The sequence below is a fragment of the Schistocerca americana genome, chromosome 6, assembly GCF_021461395.2.
Source record: "Schistocerca americana isolate TAMUIC-IGC-003095 chromosome 6, iqSchAmer2.1, whole genome shotgun sequence".
Taxonomy (NCBI): domain Eukaryota; kingdom Metazoa; phylum Arthropoda; class Insecta; order Orthoptera; family Acrididae; genus Schistocerca; species Schistocerca americana.
This window is the reverse complement of record NC_060124.1, coordinates 578,138,917-578,158,709: the sequence shown is the minus strand read 5'-3', so window position 1 is coordinate 578,158,709 and position 19,793 is coordinate 578,138,917. Positions and strand designations below refer to the sequence as shown.

At 40.0% G+C, this 19,793-nt stretch overlaps 1 protein-coding gene across 4 annotated transcripts in view; it reads left to right on the top strand.

Annotated features, from left to right (window-relative positions):
* LOC124619529 (protein mothers against dpp) overlaps window positions 1–19,793 on the top strand; it is a 170,227-nt gene that overhangs the window by 84,960 nt on the left and 65,474 nt on the right. For all 4 annotated transcript variants that reach the window (XM_047145985.1, XM_047145982.1, XM_047145983.1 and 1 more), the window contains exon 7: window positions 19,354–19,594. In XM_047145985.1, the coding sequence (XP_047001941.1) occupies window positions 19,354–19,594 (241 nt within the window). The remainder of the gene's footprint in view (window positions 1–19,353; window positions 19,595–19,793) is intronic.

The window sequence follows — 19,793 nt, the reverse complement described above, 5'->3', positions numbered from 1 at the left end:
TAAACAGTGTTTGGTCTTTTACATCAGCATGACTACCACCAAGCTATTAGTTGGGATGAATGGACATAGGAAGAAGCTTTATACTGGCAACACATAATATCCAGTTGCAGAGCATGTTCTACAACATGACAGTCATGGCCTCAGTGCCAGTCTCACCACTCGTGCCATCTGGATTCCCCCCCCCCCCCCCCCCCCCTCCCCCTCTGACACTAGTTTCTCAGAACTCCTTGGTTCTCACCACCAGCCTGACCTTAATTTATGTTAATTTCTTTGCTATCAGAATTTCTTCCCAGTAACTACTCCTTTCTTCATCCTTTCAGTTTTCTGTATTGTTATTTTCTGACATCTCTACTTCCCCTGTCCCCCTCCCCCTTCACTTCGACAACGTATAGTGCACTTAGCTTTCCGCTCTTGATGCGTGATGTTTTATCTTTGTAATCTCTGTGTTGCGTATTACGTTATGTACCACCTTTAAGTTCTCAGGTTTTCAAATCTCATCTGTTATAGTCCCCAACAATTAGTCTTTCCTTCTCATCTTGTTCATAGTCCCCTGACCCAGGGTTCTGGCCAGCTTTTCCAAACTCTCCCGATTCCTAAACTTCACCAGTCCTTTTCTTGCACTCCTTTCCTTCCCCTTCAGCACTTCGGCCATAAGAAATAGCCAGTGGCTCTTGCACATTTAAATACCTTTGTGTGTGTATGGGGGGGGGGGGGGGGCGTGTTCCTCTACCATCACCTGGTGAGTAGATTTTTTATTTTTCCAATTACATTGTTTTCAAAAATTGACTATTTTCATTGATATAACATGTATGTTACCATTTTTGACTACTGAATTATCAATTGCATTCTCTCTCTCTCTCTCTCTCTCACACACACACACACACACACCATGTGGGGAAAGTACATTTTTATGAAAATTAAGTTGGTGTGTTTAGTGTGGGTAATTTGAAGTTCCTGCTAATTTTTGCTATATAGTAGCTTGAGCTAGTTTTTCATGTGACTTTGTATTTTACTTAGTCTTAAATTTACCTTTTTTATTGTTTGAGGTGTGGACTAATTTATGTTGTAGTTTGGTGGATATGGAGAAAACTACTTTCACTTTGTGTGACATAAGTAGGTTTGCTATTTTTTGAGAAACATTGCTGTATTGTACTGTAAGATACAAATACTGTACTGTACTATACAAATAACAGCACATTCACAATGAACCAAAGTTTATTCTACTTCCACATACAAGCAAACAACAGTTGAGAATGTAGGTGCAAGAGATAGGAATTACCCAGGTACTGATACAAGCAGTTCTGACAATAAGTATGAACACAGTGCGAGAGGGAGTGCCTACTCCACTGTGTTTATAAACAGGAAGACGCCAGTAGATGGCACATGGACGCCATTTTGCTTGCGCAAATAATGTGACCCACCACATTCAGCCTCTGGTGGCTGGCCCACGCAGATGTTGTTGGCAGAATATATGCCCATCGTGTGTGGCTTCTGGTGGCTGCCCACGCAGATGATGATGGCGGAATATTTGAAGTGTAGTGCACTGGCAATCAGGTTCCACGGTATTTCAAACAGGGTTGTAGTACCTTTCAAAAGGCACTCCACTAATGCCGGCATCGGTATGTCTGTTAAAAGATGCATGGCCTCTGCAGCAGATGATACAGGCGATGATGAGACAGTAGAAGGAGATTCCGGGCCGGAACCAGTGAGCATGCATGGAAGTCCATGAACACACGCAGCAGCGCATGCCTGGTGAAGTACCATAATAGCGAATTGGTGATAAGGGTGCCAAATACATCTCAATGTTTGTTCCCTCTGCTTGGTGGAACTGTGCTGATGGTGAAGGCATTGGCCATTCGGTTGGGTGCACAGGGGACGCCAGTGTTGAAGGATACGAAGGTGCGGCCCAGCTGGTGGCAGAATCACCAGTGGCCCATTGGCAGCAAAAAATTGTGGGAAGGCCGAGCAGCTGGTACTGTGGGGGCTGGACCCTGGATGAGAGGCAGAAGGTGATGACATCCACAAGGAGGGCAGGTCTGCCTTCCCCGCCCTCCCCCTCCGCTCCCCCAGCACACACTTTGGTCGGCAGTCGACCCTATGAGTCCCAGACCAAGGAGCAAGGAGTGAGCTACAAGTTGTGGTGGATCGGCATGAGCAGATGCAGAAGAGATTGTGTGACTGGTGACCATGGAGCATCTCGGTGGGGCTGCTATCCCCCACCAGCATAAACTAGAACTGTGTCAAAGTCTCGTAAGTGGAGGAATCCACGAAATACTTCTTCATTTGAAATGTGAACATGTGGACAAGATGTTCTGTCTCACTGTTAGGTTGGGGATGAAAAGGAGGAGCTGTCATGTGATGAATGTCTTGATGGATAGCAAAATCTTGGGAAGTCTGAGACAGGAACTGTGGACTGTATCTGTCACAAGCAAAAGGAGAAGATATTAATCATAACCAGGGCTGATGTCGAAGGACAGCAGGTAATGTGTGGAAATTTAGAGAAAGCATCAACATCCCAGAACCAGTAAGAATTTAGGAAGGGTCTCGTGAAATCAACATGGTTGCATTTCCACAGACATTGCGATGCAGGCTGTGGAGAGGGCACCACCCACAGTGCCACCTGTTGTGTAGCACACTGAGAGCAACTCACAATGAGCTACACAGTGTCACTGACAATGCCAGGCCAGAATATATGCTGATGGGTCAAAAACTTGGTACGCAAAAGTCCCCAATGTCCCTGATGAAGGAGCTGGAGCACATTCTGTCATAGGGAGGCTGGGATTACTACCCTAGGTGACAGCTCATCTGTAGCTAAGAGAACAGCATGAAATACTGAAAGATGGTGACAAAGGTCAAAATACTTACACAAAGGGTCAGAGGCCTGTCCAGCCTACAGTGGTGAATGAGGTGAATAACTTGACACAAAACTGAATTGGAAGCAATAGCAATAGCAATAGCAATTGTGATCTGGGAGCCCATAATAGGCTTCAGCATCTAAGTGAAAACAAAGGAGTTTGTTCTGATCAAAAGTAGGATCCAGCCCTATTATAAGCCGGGACAGCACGTCAGTGTTGGCATGTTACACAGTAGGCCAAAAATGTATTTCATAGTTGTAGTGAGCCAGAAACTAGGCTCTGCTTTGATGGACAATGTAGCAGAAAGATTAAAAAACAAAACCAAGGGCTTGTGGTCAGTAATGAGGAAGAACTCAGACTCACACAAGAACCCATGAAAGTTTTTGAGGGTGTAGATGGTAGCAAGCACTTCCTTTTCAACTTGGGTGTAGTGCTGCTGAGCAGAGTTGAGCGTTTTTGATGAATAGGCTATCAGATGTTTGAAACCATCCTCATATCAGTGTGCGAAAATAGGCCCGAGTCTATACGAAGAGGTGTTCATATCCAAAACCTGGTGGTGGCAAAGATGGAAAGTAGCCAAACAATGAGCAAATGTAATTTATATTCCGAAAGGGATGAACGTGTGCTGGCATCCAGTGAAAAGAAAGTTTCTTTTGGAGCAACTCCTGGAGGGGATGGGCCAATGCGACCACACCCAGAATAAATTTATGACAGTAAGCAATTTTGCTTAAAAATGCTTGGAGTTCTTTGACATTTAAAGGGCGATGCAGAGATGTGTCAGCGGTGCTGTGATGGCATAAGCCTTAACGTCATTCTGAGAAACCTCAAACCCCAAGTACATAATAGATGGCTGAAGAAAGTGTGACTTGGCCAAGTAGCTTTCCAACCCTGCTGTATGTAAAATCATGAGATAGTTACATAAATGCTCTTCCATGGATGCATCCATTGCGCCAATGTCATTGAGATAGTTGATTTACCACAGAATGGACATCATCAGTTGTTCCAAAAAATGCTGAAAAATCACCATGGGACTAGCCACACTGAATGGGAGGCACTAATATGACTAAAAGACGTGTTAATCGCAAGGAGTCGTTTAGTATCTACATCCAACAGAACCTGTAAACAGGCATCAGATAAATCAATTTTTGAGAAAAACTGACCCCTGGAGAGTTTTGTCAATTACTTGTCTGTGCTAGACTAAGGGTAAAATGATTGTTTTGTGTTAACTGAAACCTAAGAATTGTCTTAGAGGTGAATCTGACCAGAAGGTTTTTTTAACAGTTACAAGTTGGTTAGATCACTCACTCAATGTAATAGACTGTATGACCACCAGTGGCATCAGCCTGTCCAATTCTGATTTCACTTCGATTACGTAAAGCCATAGTAATGGGGTGTGTACAGAGAAATTGTGGATGCACTGTAGGTTATAGAGTAATGTGGGTCGCAAAATTAATGGCACAACCTAAATCATCCGAGAAGAGAGATGAGAATTCGGAACAGAGAGAATATAACTGCTAGTAAAGGACCTGGCCAGAAACAAGGTGCACCTTATCCAAGAAAAACCATAAGTATTGAAAGCACCCAAAATGAACAAATTATCAGTGCCAGCATCAACCACTACAAAAAATGTCGAGGAACAAATCACAGATTTATACGTAGTAGTAGCTATAAACTGCCTCAAAATTGCAATATGTTGCTTGTTGTAACTCACCAAATCTTGAATAATTGGAGACAATGTCAGAGATTCCACATTGGCATAAGCTTGTGAATTGAGTAAAGTCGTGGCTGTACTCATGTCCACTTGTGGTTTGAGCACTTTGTCCATCACTCGCTCTTCAATAAACAGATTGTTTGATTTAAGCACCAGAGATACGCAGTCAACATCCACATCTGCAGGAGGGGGCTGGGAATGACACACAGACACTGTACGTCCAGTTTTTCTACAGTTGTTGCAAGTCGCCCAGTGCTTAGGGCATGCGCCTCTGACGTGTTGCGTGAAACAGTATGGGCAAGATAGTGGTGCTGGTGCTGGTGCTGGTGGTGGTGGTGGTGGTGGTGGTGGTGGTGGTGCTGGTGCTGCTGCTGCTGCTGCTGCTGCTGTTGTTGTTTGGCACCTTGTTGTCCAGTGTGGCACGTTTGTGTGGCTGCCACCTTGTCCTCCCCCTGAGAACTGACTGATGCTCGACAACTAAGAACAGGAGCCACTGCGGCGATGTCACACCAAGCTTCTGTCTGATCATTGGCAGCACAAGATATCTCAAAAGCTTGAACAATGTTAAACATTTTAGCCAAAGGTGGATTCCCACACTGTAGTGCACTCTGACACTCCTCTTTGTGAGGAGCCAACCAAATGATGGTGTCACAGCCTATAAGATCAGCGTAGGAATCATGATGAGCAAACTGATATATGCTTCTGAGGACCATGGAGTTGAGCCACCCATGCCTGGTGGAACTGGTGGATCTGTTGATGACATTGATAGATGCTACATGCACTGCAGTGACACAGATGCATTTATGGCGATAATTTGACAACAACTTATACATTTCATCGAATGGAACCAATGCAGTTTTTTGGAGTGGGGCTACCTGGCACAGGAACTAGTAGATCCGAGGAGATATCCAAGAAAGATACAAAGCCTAACACATTTGCATCAGTGACACCAGAAGTAAGGAAGTGTTCCAATGCTGCTTCTCATAAGCCTCCCAGTCTTCGGCTCCATCATTGTAAGGGGAGAAGGGTGGCGGTTACGCTGAAGGTCTGGAAGCCTGAATAGTCAATGTGGCTAACAAGTTCGTGATCGCAGCTGTAAGAGCCTGCTGCTACTCAGAGAGAGATTGGAGAACTGTCTCTGTGGACAGAAGAACCGAAGGAACGCCTGTTGCTCTGCGGTTATAAAGAGGTGGACTCTGGTAGGTGGCACAATGGATACTGTGCCATGTGTACCAGTTATGTGCCCCACTGCAGGCAGCCTCTGGTAGCTGGTCTGCGCAGATGCTGTTGGCAGAATATTCCAAGCGTAGTAGGCCAGCAGCCTGGTGATGCAGCATGTATCTAATTATTATATACAGGTTATAGCAGTTACATAAGATACACTGGCCACTTATTTGATTGCATTATTGCTTCCTTCTAGATGGTGAATCAGTTAATTTTTTCAAATTTTTCTCCTGCATATCATAACTGCGATAATTTTTTCATAAACATTTAAATTTTCTCAAAAATCTTATCCGTATCTGTGTGTGTGTGTGTGTGTGTGTGTGTGTGTGTGTGTGTGTGTGAGAGAGAGAGAGAGAGAGAGAGAGAGAGAGAGAGAGAGAGTGAGTGTAATTCAAAATTTGGTAGTCGGTAATGCTAAAATAAATTTTATAATTGACAACTTTATATATCTCCTTCCCTCTTTCCTGATGAAGCAACTGTTGGTAGCGAAAGCTTGAATTTTGTGTGTATGCTTGTGTTTGTTTGTGTGTCTGTCGACCTGCCAGCACTTTCATTTGGTAAGTCAAATCATCTTTGTTTTTAGATATATATTTCCTACGTGGAAGTTTCCCTCTATTATAACCATATATATATATATATATATATATACTCCTGGAAATTGAAATAAGAACACCGTGAATTCATTGTCCCAGGAAGGGGAAACTTTATTGACACATTCCTGGGGTCAGATACATCACATGATCACACAGACAGAACCACAGGCACATAGACACAGGCAACAGAGCATGCACAATGTCGGCACTAGTACAGTGTATATCCACCTTTCGCAGCAATGCAGGCTGCTATTCTCCCATGGAGACTGTCGTAGAGATGCTGGATGTAGTCCTGTGGAACGGCTTGCCATGCCATTTCCACCTGGCGCCTCAGTTGGACCAGCGTTCGTGCTGGACGTGCAGACTGCGTGAGACGACGCTTCATCCAGTCCCAAACATGCTCAATGGGGGACAGATCCGGAGATCTTGCTGGCCAGGGTAGTTGACTTACACCTTCTAGAGCACGTTGGGTGGCACGGGATACATGCGGACGTGCATTGTCCTGTTGGAACAGCAAGTTCCCTTGCCGGTCTAGGAATGGTAGAACGATGGGTTCGATGACGGTTTGGATGTACCGTGCACTATTCAGTGTCCCCTCGACGATCACCAGTGGTGTACGGCCAGTGTAGGAGATCGCTCTCCACACCATGATGCCGGGTGTTGGCCCTGTGTGCCTCGGTCGTATGCAGTCCTGATTGTGGCGCTCACCTGCACGGCGCCAAACACGCATACGACCATCATTGGCACCAAGGCAGAAGCGACTCTCATCGCTGAAGACGACACGTCTCCATTCGTCCCTCCATTCACGCCTGTCGCGACACCCCTGGAGGCGGGCTGCACGATGTTGGGGCGTGAGCGGAAGACGGCCTAACGGTGTGCGGGACCGTAGCCCAGCTTCATGGAGACGGTTGCGAATGGTCCTCGCCGATACCCCAGGAGCAACAGTGTCCCTAATTTACTGGGAAGTGGCGGTGCGGTCCCCTACGGCACTGCGTAGGATCCTACGGTCTTGGCGTGCATCCGTGCGTCGCTGCGGTCCGGTCCCAGGTCGACGGGCACGTGCACCTTCCGCCGACCACTGGCGACAACATCGATGTACTGTGGAGACCTCACGCCCCACGTGTTGAGCAATTCGGCGGTACGTCCACCCGGCCTCCCGCATGCCCACTATACGCCCTCGCTCAAAGTCCGTCAACTGCACATACGGTTCACGTCCAAGCTGTCGCGGCATGCTACCAGTGTTAAAGACTGCGATGGAGCTCCGTATGCCACGGCAAACTGGCTGACACTGACGGCGGCGGTGCACAAATGCTGCGCAGCTAGCGCCATTCGACGGCCAACACCGCGGTTCCTGGTGTGTCCGATGATGATTCAATATAATAGAGGGAAACATTCCACGCGGAAAAAATATATTTAAAAAATATATTTAAAACAAAGATGATGTGACTTACCATACGAAAGCGCTGGCAGTATATATATATATATATATATATATATATATATATATATGTGTGTGTGTTTGTTTGTGTTTCTATCGAGCTGCCAGCGCTTTCGCCTGGTAAGTCATATATATATATATATATATATATATATATATATATATATATATATATATATATATATATATATATAAAATGGAAGGAAACATTCCACGTGGCACAGTGGATAGGCCTTGAAAAACTGAACACAGATCAATCAAGAAAACAGGAAGAAGTTGTGTGGAACTGTGAATAAAATAAGCAGAGTATACAAACTGAGTAGTCCATCCACAAGATAGGCAACATCAAGGACAGTGTGAGCTCAGGAGCGCCATGGTCCCGTGGTTAGCATGAGCAACTGTGGAGCGAGAGGTCCTTGATTCAAGTCTTCCCTTGAGTGAAAAGTTTACTTTCTTTATTTTCGCAAAGTTATGATCTGTCCGTTCGTTCATTGACGTCTCTGTTCACTGTAATAAGTTTAGTGTCTGTGTTTTGTGACCGCACTGCAAAACTGCGATTAGTAGACGAAAAGACGTGCCTCTCCAATGGGAACCGAAAACTTTTGATCGCAAGGTCATAGGTCAACCGATTCCTCCACAGGAAAACACGTCTGATATATTCTATATGACACTGGTGACGGCATGTGTGTCACATGACAGGAATATGTTGTCGAGCCACCTAACTTGTACACTTGGCGAATGGGTAAAAAGATTCTTCTACCTTGTCCGATTTAGGTTTTCTTGTGGATGTGATTAAAACTCACAAAAACGTGATGAAAACAAGAGTTTGTCACATAAACTGCAACAAATGAATGCAACAGTTTGTTTAGGTGTAGAGTCCCCATACTATGGCACAGTTACCTCGCATCGGACTGACAGATAATAATTATCTGAAAATAAAAAATTAAACTTTTCACTCGAGGGAAGACTTGAACCAAGGACCTCTCGTTTCGCAGCTGCTCACGCTAACCATGGGACCACAGCGCTCCTGAGCTTACACTATCCTTGATGTTGCCTATCTTGCGCATGGACTACTCAGTTTGTATATTTTGCTTATTTTTTTCATAGTTCCACACAACTTCTTCCTGTTTTCTCGATTGATCTGCGTTCAGTTTTTCAAGGCTTGTCCACTGTGCCAACTTAAACTAAATCTGGGGGAGGGGAGGGGGGGGGGGGATGGGGAGATTCCCTTGTAAGTCTAATATTAGCATATAAAAACATCTGATTTTCCAATTACAGTATAACTTCAAAAACGCAATTAAAATGCAAGAGAGGTAGAAAATCACAAATGCAAATGTTGCAAAAAATATTTATATAAACAAATGCACTTGAAAATGAGAAAAAATTCTCAAAACATGTTGTGCTGAGCATGGAAAAATAAATGACAGGTGTTGTTTCTCATTATTTAAATCATGGATAACATTTTGGCAGTATTACGAAAAGATCAGATTGCTACACACCATATAGTGGAGATGTTGAGTCCAAGTCAGGCCGGGTTCCCGTGTTCAATTCCCTGCGGGGTGAAATATGGCATCCCGGCTATTACACAAGTTGAAAATATGGTCACTATTTTTTTTATAAACTTAAATTTGCCATATTTCGTGACAGTACCTTTTCCATTAGACGTTTGCAAGCAAATATAAGTCTTGGCTTCAGTTGTCTAAGTATGATTCCACAATGCATCGTTGTCGGCTGCAGAAAAGACGTGGTTCAACGTGTTTCTCTCATTTTGGTGTTTCAAATACAGTTTCTTCAAATGTAGTTTCTTCTTTTTAGTTAATATAAAAATAATAGTTAACATAATTCAAAATTATTTATGACTGCGACCTTCACATTGTTCTTCCGTCAACACACACCAAGAGTTAGCTTCCGACTCGGACTGACTATAGTCAAAGACTACTCCAACGTCAAAGATATTTTACACAATCAGTTTCTTTGCTATTCTTCGATACATTTTCTAATAGTAATCAATATGCTTTTACTCTCAAAAACTGAAGTAAATTAACATATAATAAGACAAATTATAATAAATTCTGACAAAAAATATAAGAAAACATTTTCAATTCAGTATCGACAAATACGGTAAAAAAATAACATCTCCCAGATCCATTACAACTGCTCCCCAGGGCTTTTGTTGTTATGGACATATACAACAAAATCCCGACAACACTCAGTGATGGATCTGTATTACACAATTAGTACATTAATGATGCAGTCTGATAACCTCTTCCAAATTTGGACTCTTTGAATCTGTGGACTTGTTACTGGCTGTTGTTGCAATGATACTTCCCCATCAATCTCATACACAAAAAAAATTCAAGTAAAGAAATTATTTGACATGACAAATATACATGGTATAAAACATACATGAGAAATATTGTAACATACAGATTGAAAATAATAGGAAGGTAAAACTCATTTCCTAGAATAAGATATCTACAACCACTTCTTTGGTCACACTGTGCCAACTGGCTCATGAACATATATAGTGTAGTGTTTTTTTTTCTTTTTTTTAAATATATTTGCCTTTTATATATATTTTTTAAATTCAGATTTTTTTTAATTTTTATATTTTTTTATTAGTTATGGGTTTTTTTTGTTTTTGTATTTTTTTTTTTTGCTTATGATTTTTTTTTTTTTTTAACTCATGGTTTTCTTTTTTTTTTACTCATGGTTTTTTTTTTATTTTGTATTTTTTTTCTTATGATTTTCTTCTTTTAGTACAGCTAAAGATACATCAGTATTATCTAAAAATTTTTGCAATTATTTATGTACACTTTCCTCTCAACTACAATATTACTACAAGTCACATTCTTGTGAAGAGTACTTTTGCTCCCCACAACATCAGTATAAACAACAATAAACTGCTTATATATCATGAGGCTTTATCTAAAATTCGTTTTGAAACTTATACCTTTGCATGCATGTCCTCACATGCATGCCTTCACCCACAGGGAAGACTTAGCTTCCAAAAATTAGAAAATTTCAGAAATGCTCACTATGGAGACTTTTTTTTTTTTTTGTAAAAAAGTAAAAACAAATCTCTCTCTCATTCTTTGTTACATCAGTGTTTTTTTTTTCATCAGTTTCAATTAACATGTGACTTCAAATTATTAATTTGTACATGCAAATATACACACTTGGTTGTACAGGTAGTTTTGTTCTAACAAGCATATTCCAGTGGAGGACTTTTGTTTTAGATGATAATAGGTTATTTAAATTTTGAAATTATGATTTCTGTTTATACAGTTTTAAAGAGACAACATTCCTAAGACCAAATAATTTCTTTGACTTAGGATACACTAAACGATAAGCATTAGGGTGTGGATTTTCTATGACTTTTCTCATGCTTGAGCAACATTTTGCTTGCAAATGCTATGGTACAATGTATCTTAACTCCATTCTCTACTCTTTCTTGAAATAACTCTGCTCCAAGCCCATAATTACTGCTATCAGTGTTCAAACAAAATGGTAAATTAAAATCAGGTCTGTGTAATAAGTGTTGCTTCCTCAACTCTTGCTTAATTTTATCAAACTCTTCCTGACAACTTGTATCCCAAACCCAAACAGCGTTTTTCTTAAGTAATTGACTTAAACATGGTGCATTCAGACTCTGATCACTTATATGTTTTCGGTAATAACCGCATAACCCAAAGAACGACTTTAATTGTTTTTTAGTCTTAGGAATAGGAATTTCTGAAATTGATTTAATTTTTTCTGGATCTGCCAAAATTCCCTTGTCTGTGACAACATGACCCAAAAATTTTAATTCAGAAACTGCAAATTTACATTTCTCTAATTTCAATGTCATCCCCCCTTTTCTAAGTTTTTCACAAACTGACTTCAAAATCAAAAAATGTTCCTCCCAATTTTTCCCTGTAACCAAAATGTCATCTACATAGATTATCAGTTTAGACGCAAGTTCTTGCCCCAGTACATGATCCAAAGCTCTTATAAATTCGGAAACAGAAGAATTTAACCCAAATGGCACAACACAATATTGGTAACTCTTACCACTGTACAAGAAAGCAGTATATTTTCTAGAATTAACCGAAAGTGGTACTTGATGAAAACCCGAAGTTAGATCCAAGCTTGACATATATTTTATATCTGTAAATTTATAGAGTAACTCATCAATATTTTCAGGATGGTCTGTCTGTCTGAACAAAATTTTGTTTAAATGTCTAGAGTCCAAAACCAATCTTACTCCACCATCTTTTTTCGAAACTACTACTAGAGGATTATTATATGCACTGATACTCCTTTCTATTATATTACATCCTTCCATCTTTTTCAGCTCTTTCTCAACAGCAGGTCTTTTTGACATTGCAATAGTGTATGGTTTTATGAAAAATGGTTCATGAGGTTTTACCTGAAGCTCACACTGGTAACCCTTTACCCTACCAGGTATGTCACTAAAAACATCACTGTATTCCCACAGCAGATTTTCTAACTGTTGTTTTTGCTCCCCAGATAAATTTTGTGTTTCTGAAATTTTCAAATTTACTAAATTCCCAAATTCAACTTCATCAGTATCAAATCTATGAATTTCAATATTCTCCAATCTATTTTCTTTTAGTAAATTAATACTGTCAAAATTTCCATTACTCTGATCACCAAGTGTGTTCACAAAATTTGTCTGAATGTATTCCCTTTCACTAGTTTCTATCAAAAGTTTTCTTCCAACCCAATCAAATGCTGTATTTACTTTTACTATCCAATTCATACCCAAAAGAAAATCCTCATTAAATTCCTGAATTACAAAACATCCATGTGTGAACAACTTGCCTTCAATTAAAAATGTCACTAAAGCCTGGCTTTTTACCAATTTACTGCTCTTCCCAGTAGCACCTTTTATCTTTACCCCAACAACTGGCATTTCAACATAATCTTTCCCCACTTTCAATTTTTTGCTTAATCTTTCAGATATTCCCGAGATCTCACTTCCTGTATCAATTAAACATTTACCAATCCATGACCCAATTTGAACTTTTATATAAGGACTGCAAAATTGATCACTTTTCTCAGAACCTGTATTCTCATGTAATAAATCACTTTCAATTTCCCCAAACCTATACTTATCAGAATCATATGGTATACCATTATATGTATTATTTGTCACAGTTATAAAATTTGCACAAGATACAAAATTGTCATTAGTACTCTCTATTATCTCAAATAGCCAAGAATTTTCATCCAAATCACATTGTATACTGTTGAAGTACTTATCCTTCAGCTTTTCAAAAATAAAATATCTCATCTTTTTCCACCACTCAGGACATACAGTTTCACATACATTAATAAGCATCTTTCTAAAGTTCTTGTCAAAAGAAATAGTTTCACTGTTCAGCCATATATTCATAAGAAATGTGTGTGTATCATTAGTATCTATAAAAGTTTCACTTAGGTAAGAAGTTATACATGTGTCATCGTTATTTGTGTAGTCAGATTCTTTACCAGCAACATCTAAATTCACACTTTTACATACACCCAGATTGCGAGTATTATTCATCCTGGTAACATCCCTGGGAATTTCTATAATATTCTCACTATTTAATCCATTTTCAACCATGTGTATACCCAACTCCCTATTTAAACTAATGAAATACCTTTCCTCAACATCATCATCAATACCATTACCATCATTATCAACTTTATCAACAACATCATTATCATTACACATATTCAGGTCATACACATTCAAATTATCCCCCAAAATATTATTTCCCCTTTCTAAAGTTACCAGATCCCTTTCACCAACATTTTCATTCTCACAGCATGCATTCTCTCTTTCATTCACACACATCTCTGAACTATTGCAAATTACATCATCCGACAAAGTGTTTTTCTTTTCTGCCCAAGTGTAAAACTCTGTTAAATTAAATGAATCACAATTACTTTTATCTACTGTATGTTCTTGTGTATTGAAAATGTTATCTTTATCATTATTATTTTCCTCTTGAAATTTCTTCAATAAGTAACAACTAATGACCTCATGTGATAGCTTAGGTTTGGAACTGACCTGTTTGGGTTTATGATAGTCACATCCATTGGTCCTTTCATCATGCTCACCTTCTGCCTCAACCTTGCGGACCTTCAGGGGGGCGTCTACTCGTTTTTTATTTCCGGTTCCTGTTTGAACTGCTGATTATGGTTCTGCCAATGTCTCTGATCAGCATTTCTGATCCCATTCCTATGCCATCCAGTACCTGATTGTTCTATTGTACTGATCTCTATCAAAATTTCTGTGATTTTGATCCCTAAAGTGTTCTCTATTTTGTTGATTATTAATGCGAAAATGTTGTTCTTGTTTTGGAAAAAAATTATGGTCCTTCTTTACAAAATTGTTATATCCCCCTGAATTTTGACTGACACCATGATAATTGTTTTGTTCCCTTTTTTGAAAGTTGTCATTTCCCCAATTTTGACCATTACCTTTCTGAGTAAACCCACTGTGTGTTCTTGTTGTTACCCTATCCAACTTTTCAATATAATTGAGAAACTGCTCTACATTACTATCAGGACAATGAACTAAACTCAACTGCATTGCTGATGGCAATCTTCTCTTTAAGGTATCAATTTTGATCAAGTCATCCAAAGGTTTTGTTAAATGATTAAGTTTTTGAAGTTCATTTTTGCAAAATTGTTTCATGTTCCCATCTGATTCCCTATAGTTTCGCCCATTCAAAAATTCACTTTTGATTCTAGTTTGTTTAAGATCATCCCAAAATTTTTCCAGAAATTTTGATTCAAATTCTGAAAAGGTCATCCCCAAAGTTACAATCTGGTTTGCCCAAATCAAAGCTTCCCCTTCCAAGAATTTTTTCACAAATTTAATTTTTATTTCATCTGGTGAGTGAGGTAAAAAAACAATCCTTACAATACTGCATAAAATCAACGGGATGTAAGGGTCCATCTACCGAAAAGTGCTTCACTGGAATATTAGATATAAGATTACACGTGTTAACGTTGTAATTTTTGCTTTGAAATTCAATGTCAAAACTTTCAATTTTTTCGCTAAGTTCTTTGGCAGATTTTTTGTTTTCCAAATCATTGCATTCTACTTTTTCTTCTAGAGTAACCAAACGATTGTCAGTTTCTTGTTGTACATTTTTAACTAAAACTTTTGTATTCTCATCCAAATTTTTAATTTCCCCTTTTATCTAATTAAAATCAATTAAATTTCTTTCCCTATCTACCAGTAACTCATTTTTTACAGTATTAATTTCACCGCTCAATTTAGCATCAATTTCATTTACTTTTGCTTCCACAGATTCAATTTTTTCCTCAACACTGCCAACTCTGTTCGAAAGCTCACCCACTTGGGTATTGACTGCTTGGACTTACAACAAAATGTTATCAATTTTTTCATCCCAGTAGGTCTTATTGTCGTCAAATGATTGTTTAATTTCTTTCGTGAAATTTACAAGAAAACTTTTTAAATCAAATTGATCGGTTCTTTCTGTTTCATTTGACCTGTCCTGATGTTCGAAGTCTATTAAATTACTACTTTCTACTTTAGGCACAATACTCTCGAAAATCTCATAAGTCATTGTGAAGAACAAAAATTTATACACAACAATACAAAACAAGATAAAAATATTGTTTTAACAAAATACGAGGGTTTCGTGACTTATCTGGAACACTCTTCTACTGTTGCAAAACCACGTTTTCCATCCATGTGATTGTTGACCAAAATTCTTGAAGTATTTTCTTCTGTCGAAAATTATATTTTTTGCCGAAACATTTCTTCTCCAAAACTTTTACTTCCCGATGAACACAAACACTGTAACACACATTCTGAAGAAACTGGTATTAACACACAAAAATTTTCTTCCTCGTAGCACTGTTGAAGATCTCGTGAACACAATATCCCAGCTACAGTCCCCAGTTGAAATATGGCATCCCGGCTATTACACAAGTTGAAAATATGGTCACTATTTTTTTATAAACTTAAATTTGCCATATTTCGTGACAGTACCTTTTCCATTAGACGTTTGCAAGCAAATATAAGTCTTGGCTTCAGTTGTCTAAGTATGATTCCACAATGCAGCGTTGTCGGCTGCAGAAAAGACGTGGTTCAACGTGTTTCTCTCATTTTGGTGTTTCAAATACAGTTTCTTCAAATGTAGTTTCTTCTTTTTAGTTAATATAAAAATAATAGTTAACATAATTCAAAATTATTTATGACTGCGACCTTCACATTGTTCTTCCGTCAACACACACCAAGAGTTAGCTTCCGACTCGGACTGACTATAGTCAAAGACTACTCCAGCGTCAAAGATAATTTACACAATCAGTTTCTTTGCTATTCTTCGATACATTTTCTAATAGTAATCAATATGCTTTTACTCTCAAAAACAGAAGTAAATTAACATATAATAAGACAAATTATAATAAATTCTGACAAAAAATATAAGAAAACATTTTCAATTCAGTATCGACAATTACGGTAAAAAAATAACATCTCCCAGATCCATTACAGGGGTCAGGGATTTTCACTTGCCTCGAGATGACTCGGTGTTTGTGTTGCCCTCATCATTTTATCACATTCCTGAAAGTGACGAGATTGGAAATTTGTACAGGCACAGATAACCGCGCAGTTGAGTGCCCCTTAATCCAATCATCATCATCATCATCATCTTGCCTTTTGCCATGACAGCATTCTAGTTGTCCAACCTTGATTATCGTCCATTGGTTTCTCTGTTATGTTGTATGTTTCTTGTACAAACTGGTCATCATGTTTTGGAATTTACATATACACTTGTATAATCAATACATATTTTTGTACTCCATGTAGCTTTAAGCCAATACTCTTTTGTTTGCACACCTACATTTTACACACACATAACTGTTTTCCTTGTGATAATCACTCCTACATCATTTCTTCCTTTTATTTGTCATCCTGAATAGTACATCACATACTCATCACACAACAATTTTCTATGTCCATTCCATCTTAACTTAGCAATTCCTTCTAGGCCTGTATTATTCTTTTTCATCTCTCCTTTAAAGTTTTCTACTTTTCCTGCTTGTAACAGTGTCCTGACATACCAGGTACTGATTCTTGTTTTTCTATCACACCTTCTTCCAACTTGTGCCCATACAAAACATTACAATTATTTAAATTTACTGTAATTTCTGACAATGGAAAGTGCAGATTCAAATGTCAACAATGTTATGAAAAGGATATATTGTTACTCACCATAAAAATGACACATTGAGTTGCAGACAGCCATGACGAAAAGACTGCAACATATAAGCCTACAGTCAAAGCCTCCTTAAAAAAAAAAAAAAAAAAAAAAAAAGACCCACACATTTACACCAGACAACAAAACAAACAAACGCACGCACACACACGCACACACACACACACACACACACACACACACACACACACACACACACACACAACTGCCATCGCTGGCTGTTCTGGCCAGGATACAACAGAAATGCATCTAGCAGGAGTATCAATCTGGAGTGGTGTGGGCAAGGAGAGGAATCGGAGGGACAGATGGGGAAGAGGAATCAGTGATCAGTGCAGCGTACTGGAGCACACGGAAAATGTGATGGGACAAGGCTCTCAGGCACAGTGTTATGAGGCTGAGGGAGAAGAACAGAGGGAGAAGAACAGGGAGCAGAGCTAAGAGGGATAGAGAAGGGGAAAAGATTGGCAGGTGTGCCTGCAGAGAGCAGCACATAATAAGGATGAGAATAGGTGAATTGTGAGGTGACAGGGCAGAGGGGGGGCCAAAACAGTTGGGTGGAGCATGTGGCTACAGTAGGTTACCGAAGGTGTATTGTGTATTGAACTATGGAACTAGAAACAATGGAGAGGCTCCATCCTGCCATAGCCCTCAGTAGTTCACAACCCCACAGAAGGCCACAGCAGTCCACCCCACCTCATCACCTCGCATCCGGGAGGACGACGGTTCAATCCCGTGTCCGGCCATCCTGATTTAGGTTTTCCGTGATTTCCCTAAATCGCTCCAGGCAAATGCCGGGATGGTTCCTTTCAAAGGGCACAGCCGACTTCCTTCCCCGTCCTTCCCTAATCCGATGAGACCAATGACCTCGCCGTCTGGTCTCCTTCCCCGAAACAACCAACCAACCCACCTCATCACCACCCCACACCGAACCCAGGGTTATTGTGCGGTTCGCTGGCTGCTGATTGTAGCTGGTTATTGTACTCCTGCTGAAAGGATTTCGGCTCTCATTGACCAACACTTCCAACCAGCTGTCCGAAATTTAGCCTCTCACATCAAAGATACCAACTGCTAATTTCACAGACTTCCCACCATCCCCACCCCTTTACTTTCTGGACCTCTAATCATCACTGTTGGCATAACTTCCCTATATACACCAACACTTCCCGTGCCCATGGTCTTCTTGTATTAAACACTTCCTCTCGCAAGTCTTTCAGACTCGGAATTCACTACTTCATTCCTCATACTCCTTACAACCTATATCGTAAAACAAACTAGATCTCATTTGAAGGGAAGGCATATGAACAAATCCATGGCACAGTCATGGCACTCACATGACATCCTTCCCCCTCCAAGTCAACATATTTATGTCGGTCTAGAGGAAACCTTCGTAGCCTCCCAAAACTCGAAACCTCTGGTCTGGTTCAGGTTCATTGGTGATATTTCCATTATCTGAAATCAGGCTCAGGACACCCTACCCTCATTCCTTCACCTTCTCTCCCATTCACTTCACATGGTCCTCTTCAACCCAGTGTGCTACTTTGCTGGAAATTGACATTCACCTCTCTGAAGGATCCATGCGCACCTCTGTCCACATTAAACCCACCAACAGTACCTGCATTTTGACAGCTGTCATCCCTTGCACGCCAAAAAACTCACTCCCATACAGCCGGGTTGTCTGGGGATGGGGTATCTTCAGTAGCAGGAGCTCCCTTGCCCAGTATACTGAAGGTTTTGCAAAGACCTCCACAGACAGGCACCATTCCCTAGTTTTAGTCAACAAATAGATTCCCTGTGCATATCCCCACACTTGCCCAACCCTCCCACCACTGCCAAGAACAAGCTACACACGAGTGCCCTCCTTTGTCACCCAGTACCACCCTGGACTGGAGCAACTGAACCACATCCTTGAGCAGGGCTTTGATGTGTGTGTGTGTGTGTGTGTGTGTGTGTGTGTGTGTGTGTGTGTGTGTGTCTTTTTATCATGGCTGTCTCCAGTTCAACGTATCATGTCTATGGAGAAGAGCAGCCTATGATTTCTGACTCTGTTGTGGTAGCTAAGACTTGTATAACTTTTTGAATAACACTGTCTGATTAACGTTGTGATGACAAGTTATTAGGCTGGAGGGGGGGGGGGGGGGGGAGGAGCAGAAAGAAACTGGATGTTCGAGTGCATGAATTATAGAAACCATGTCTTGATTCAGTATAAGGGTGAAAACTGTAGAACAATTGGTGTGTTCTTTATCATCATGTGAGAGTTGTAATAATGATAATTCTTTTGTTCCAGGTGTTCAGTTAGTTTATATTGGAGGTGAAGTGTATGCTCAAAATAAATCTGACAGTGCCATTTTTGTACAGTCACGGAACTGTAATCACCATCATGGATTTCATCCGAGTACAGTGTGCAAAATACCACCCAGTTGTTCTCTTAAGATATTCAACAATCAAGAATTTGCACAGTTACTGTCGCAGAGTGTGAATCATGGCTTTGAAGCAGTGTATGAACTAACAAAAATGTGTACTATAAGGTAAGTCTATATTATAAATACTAAACATGAAATTAGAGAATGAGTACCTCAGATGTTATATAAATGAATAAGTAAAATCTTGTGCATTGTTGAAAAAGCTACTGAAGAACTGGCTAACCAAAGCCTATTTCTGTTTGTCTTTGAATTTAGACGTCCTATTCCTGTTGAGGATCTACAGATTTCATCTTACACCAACTTA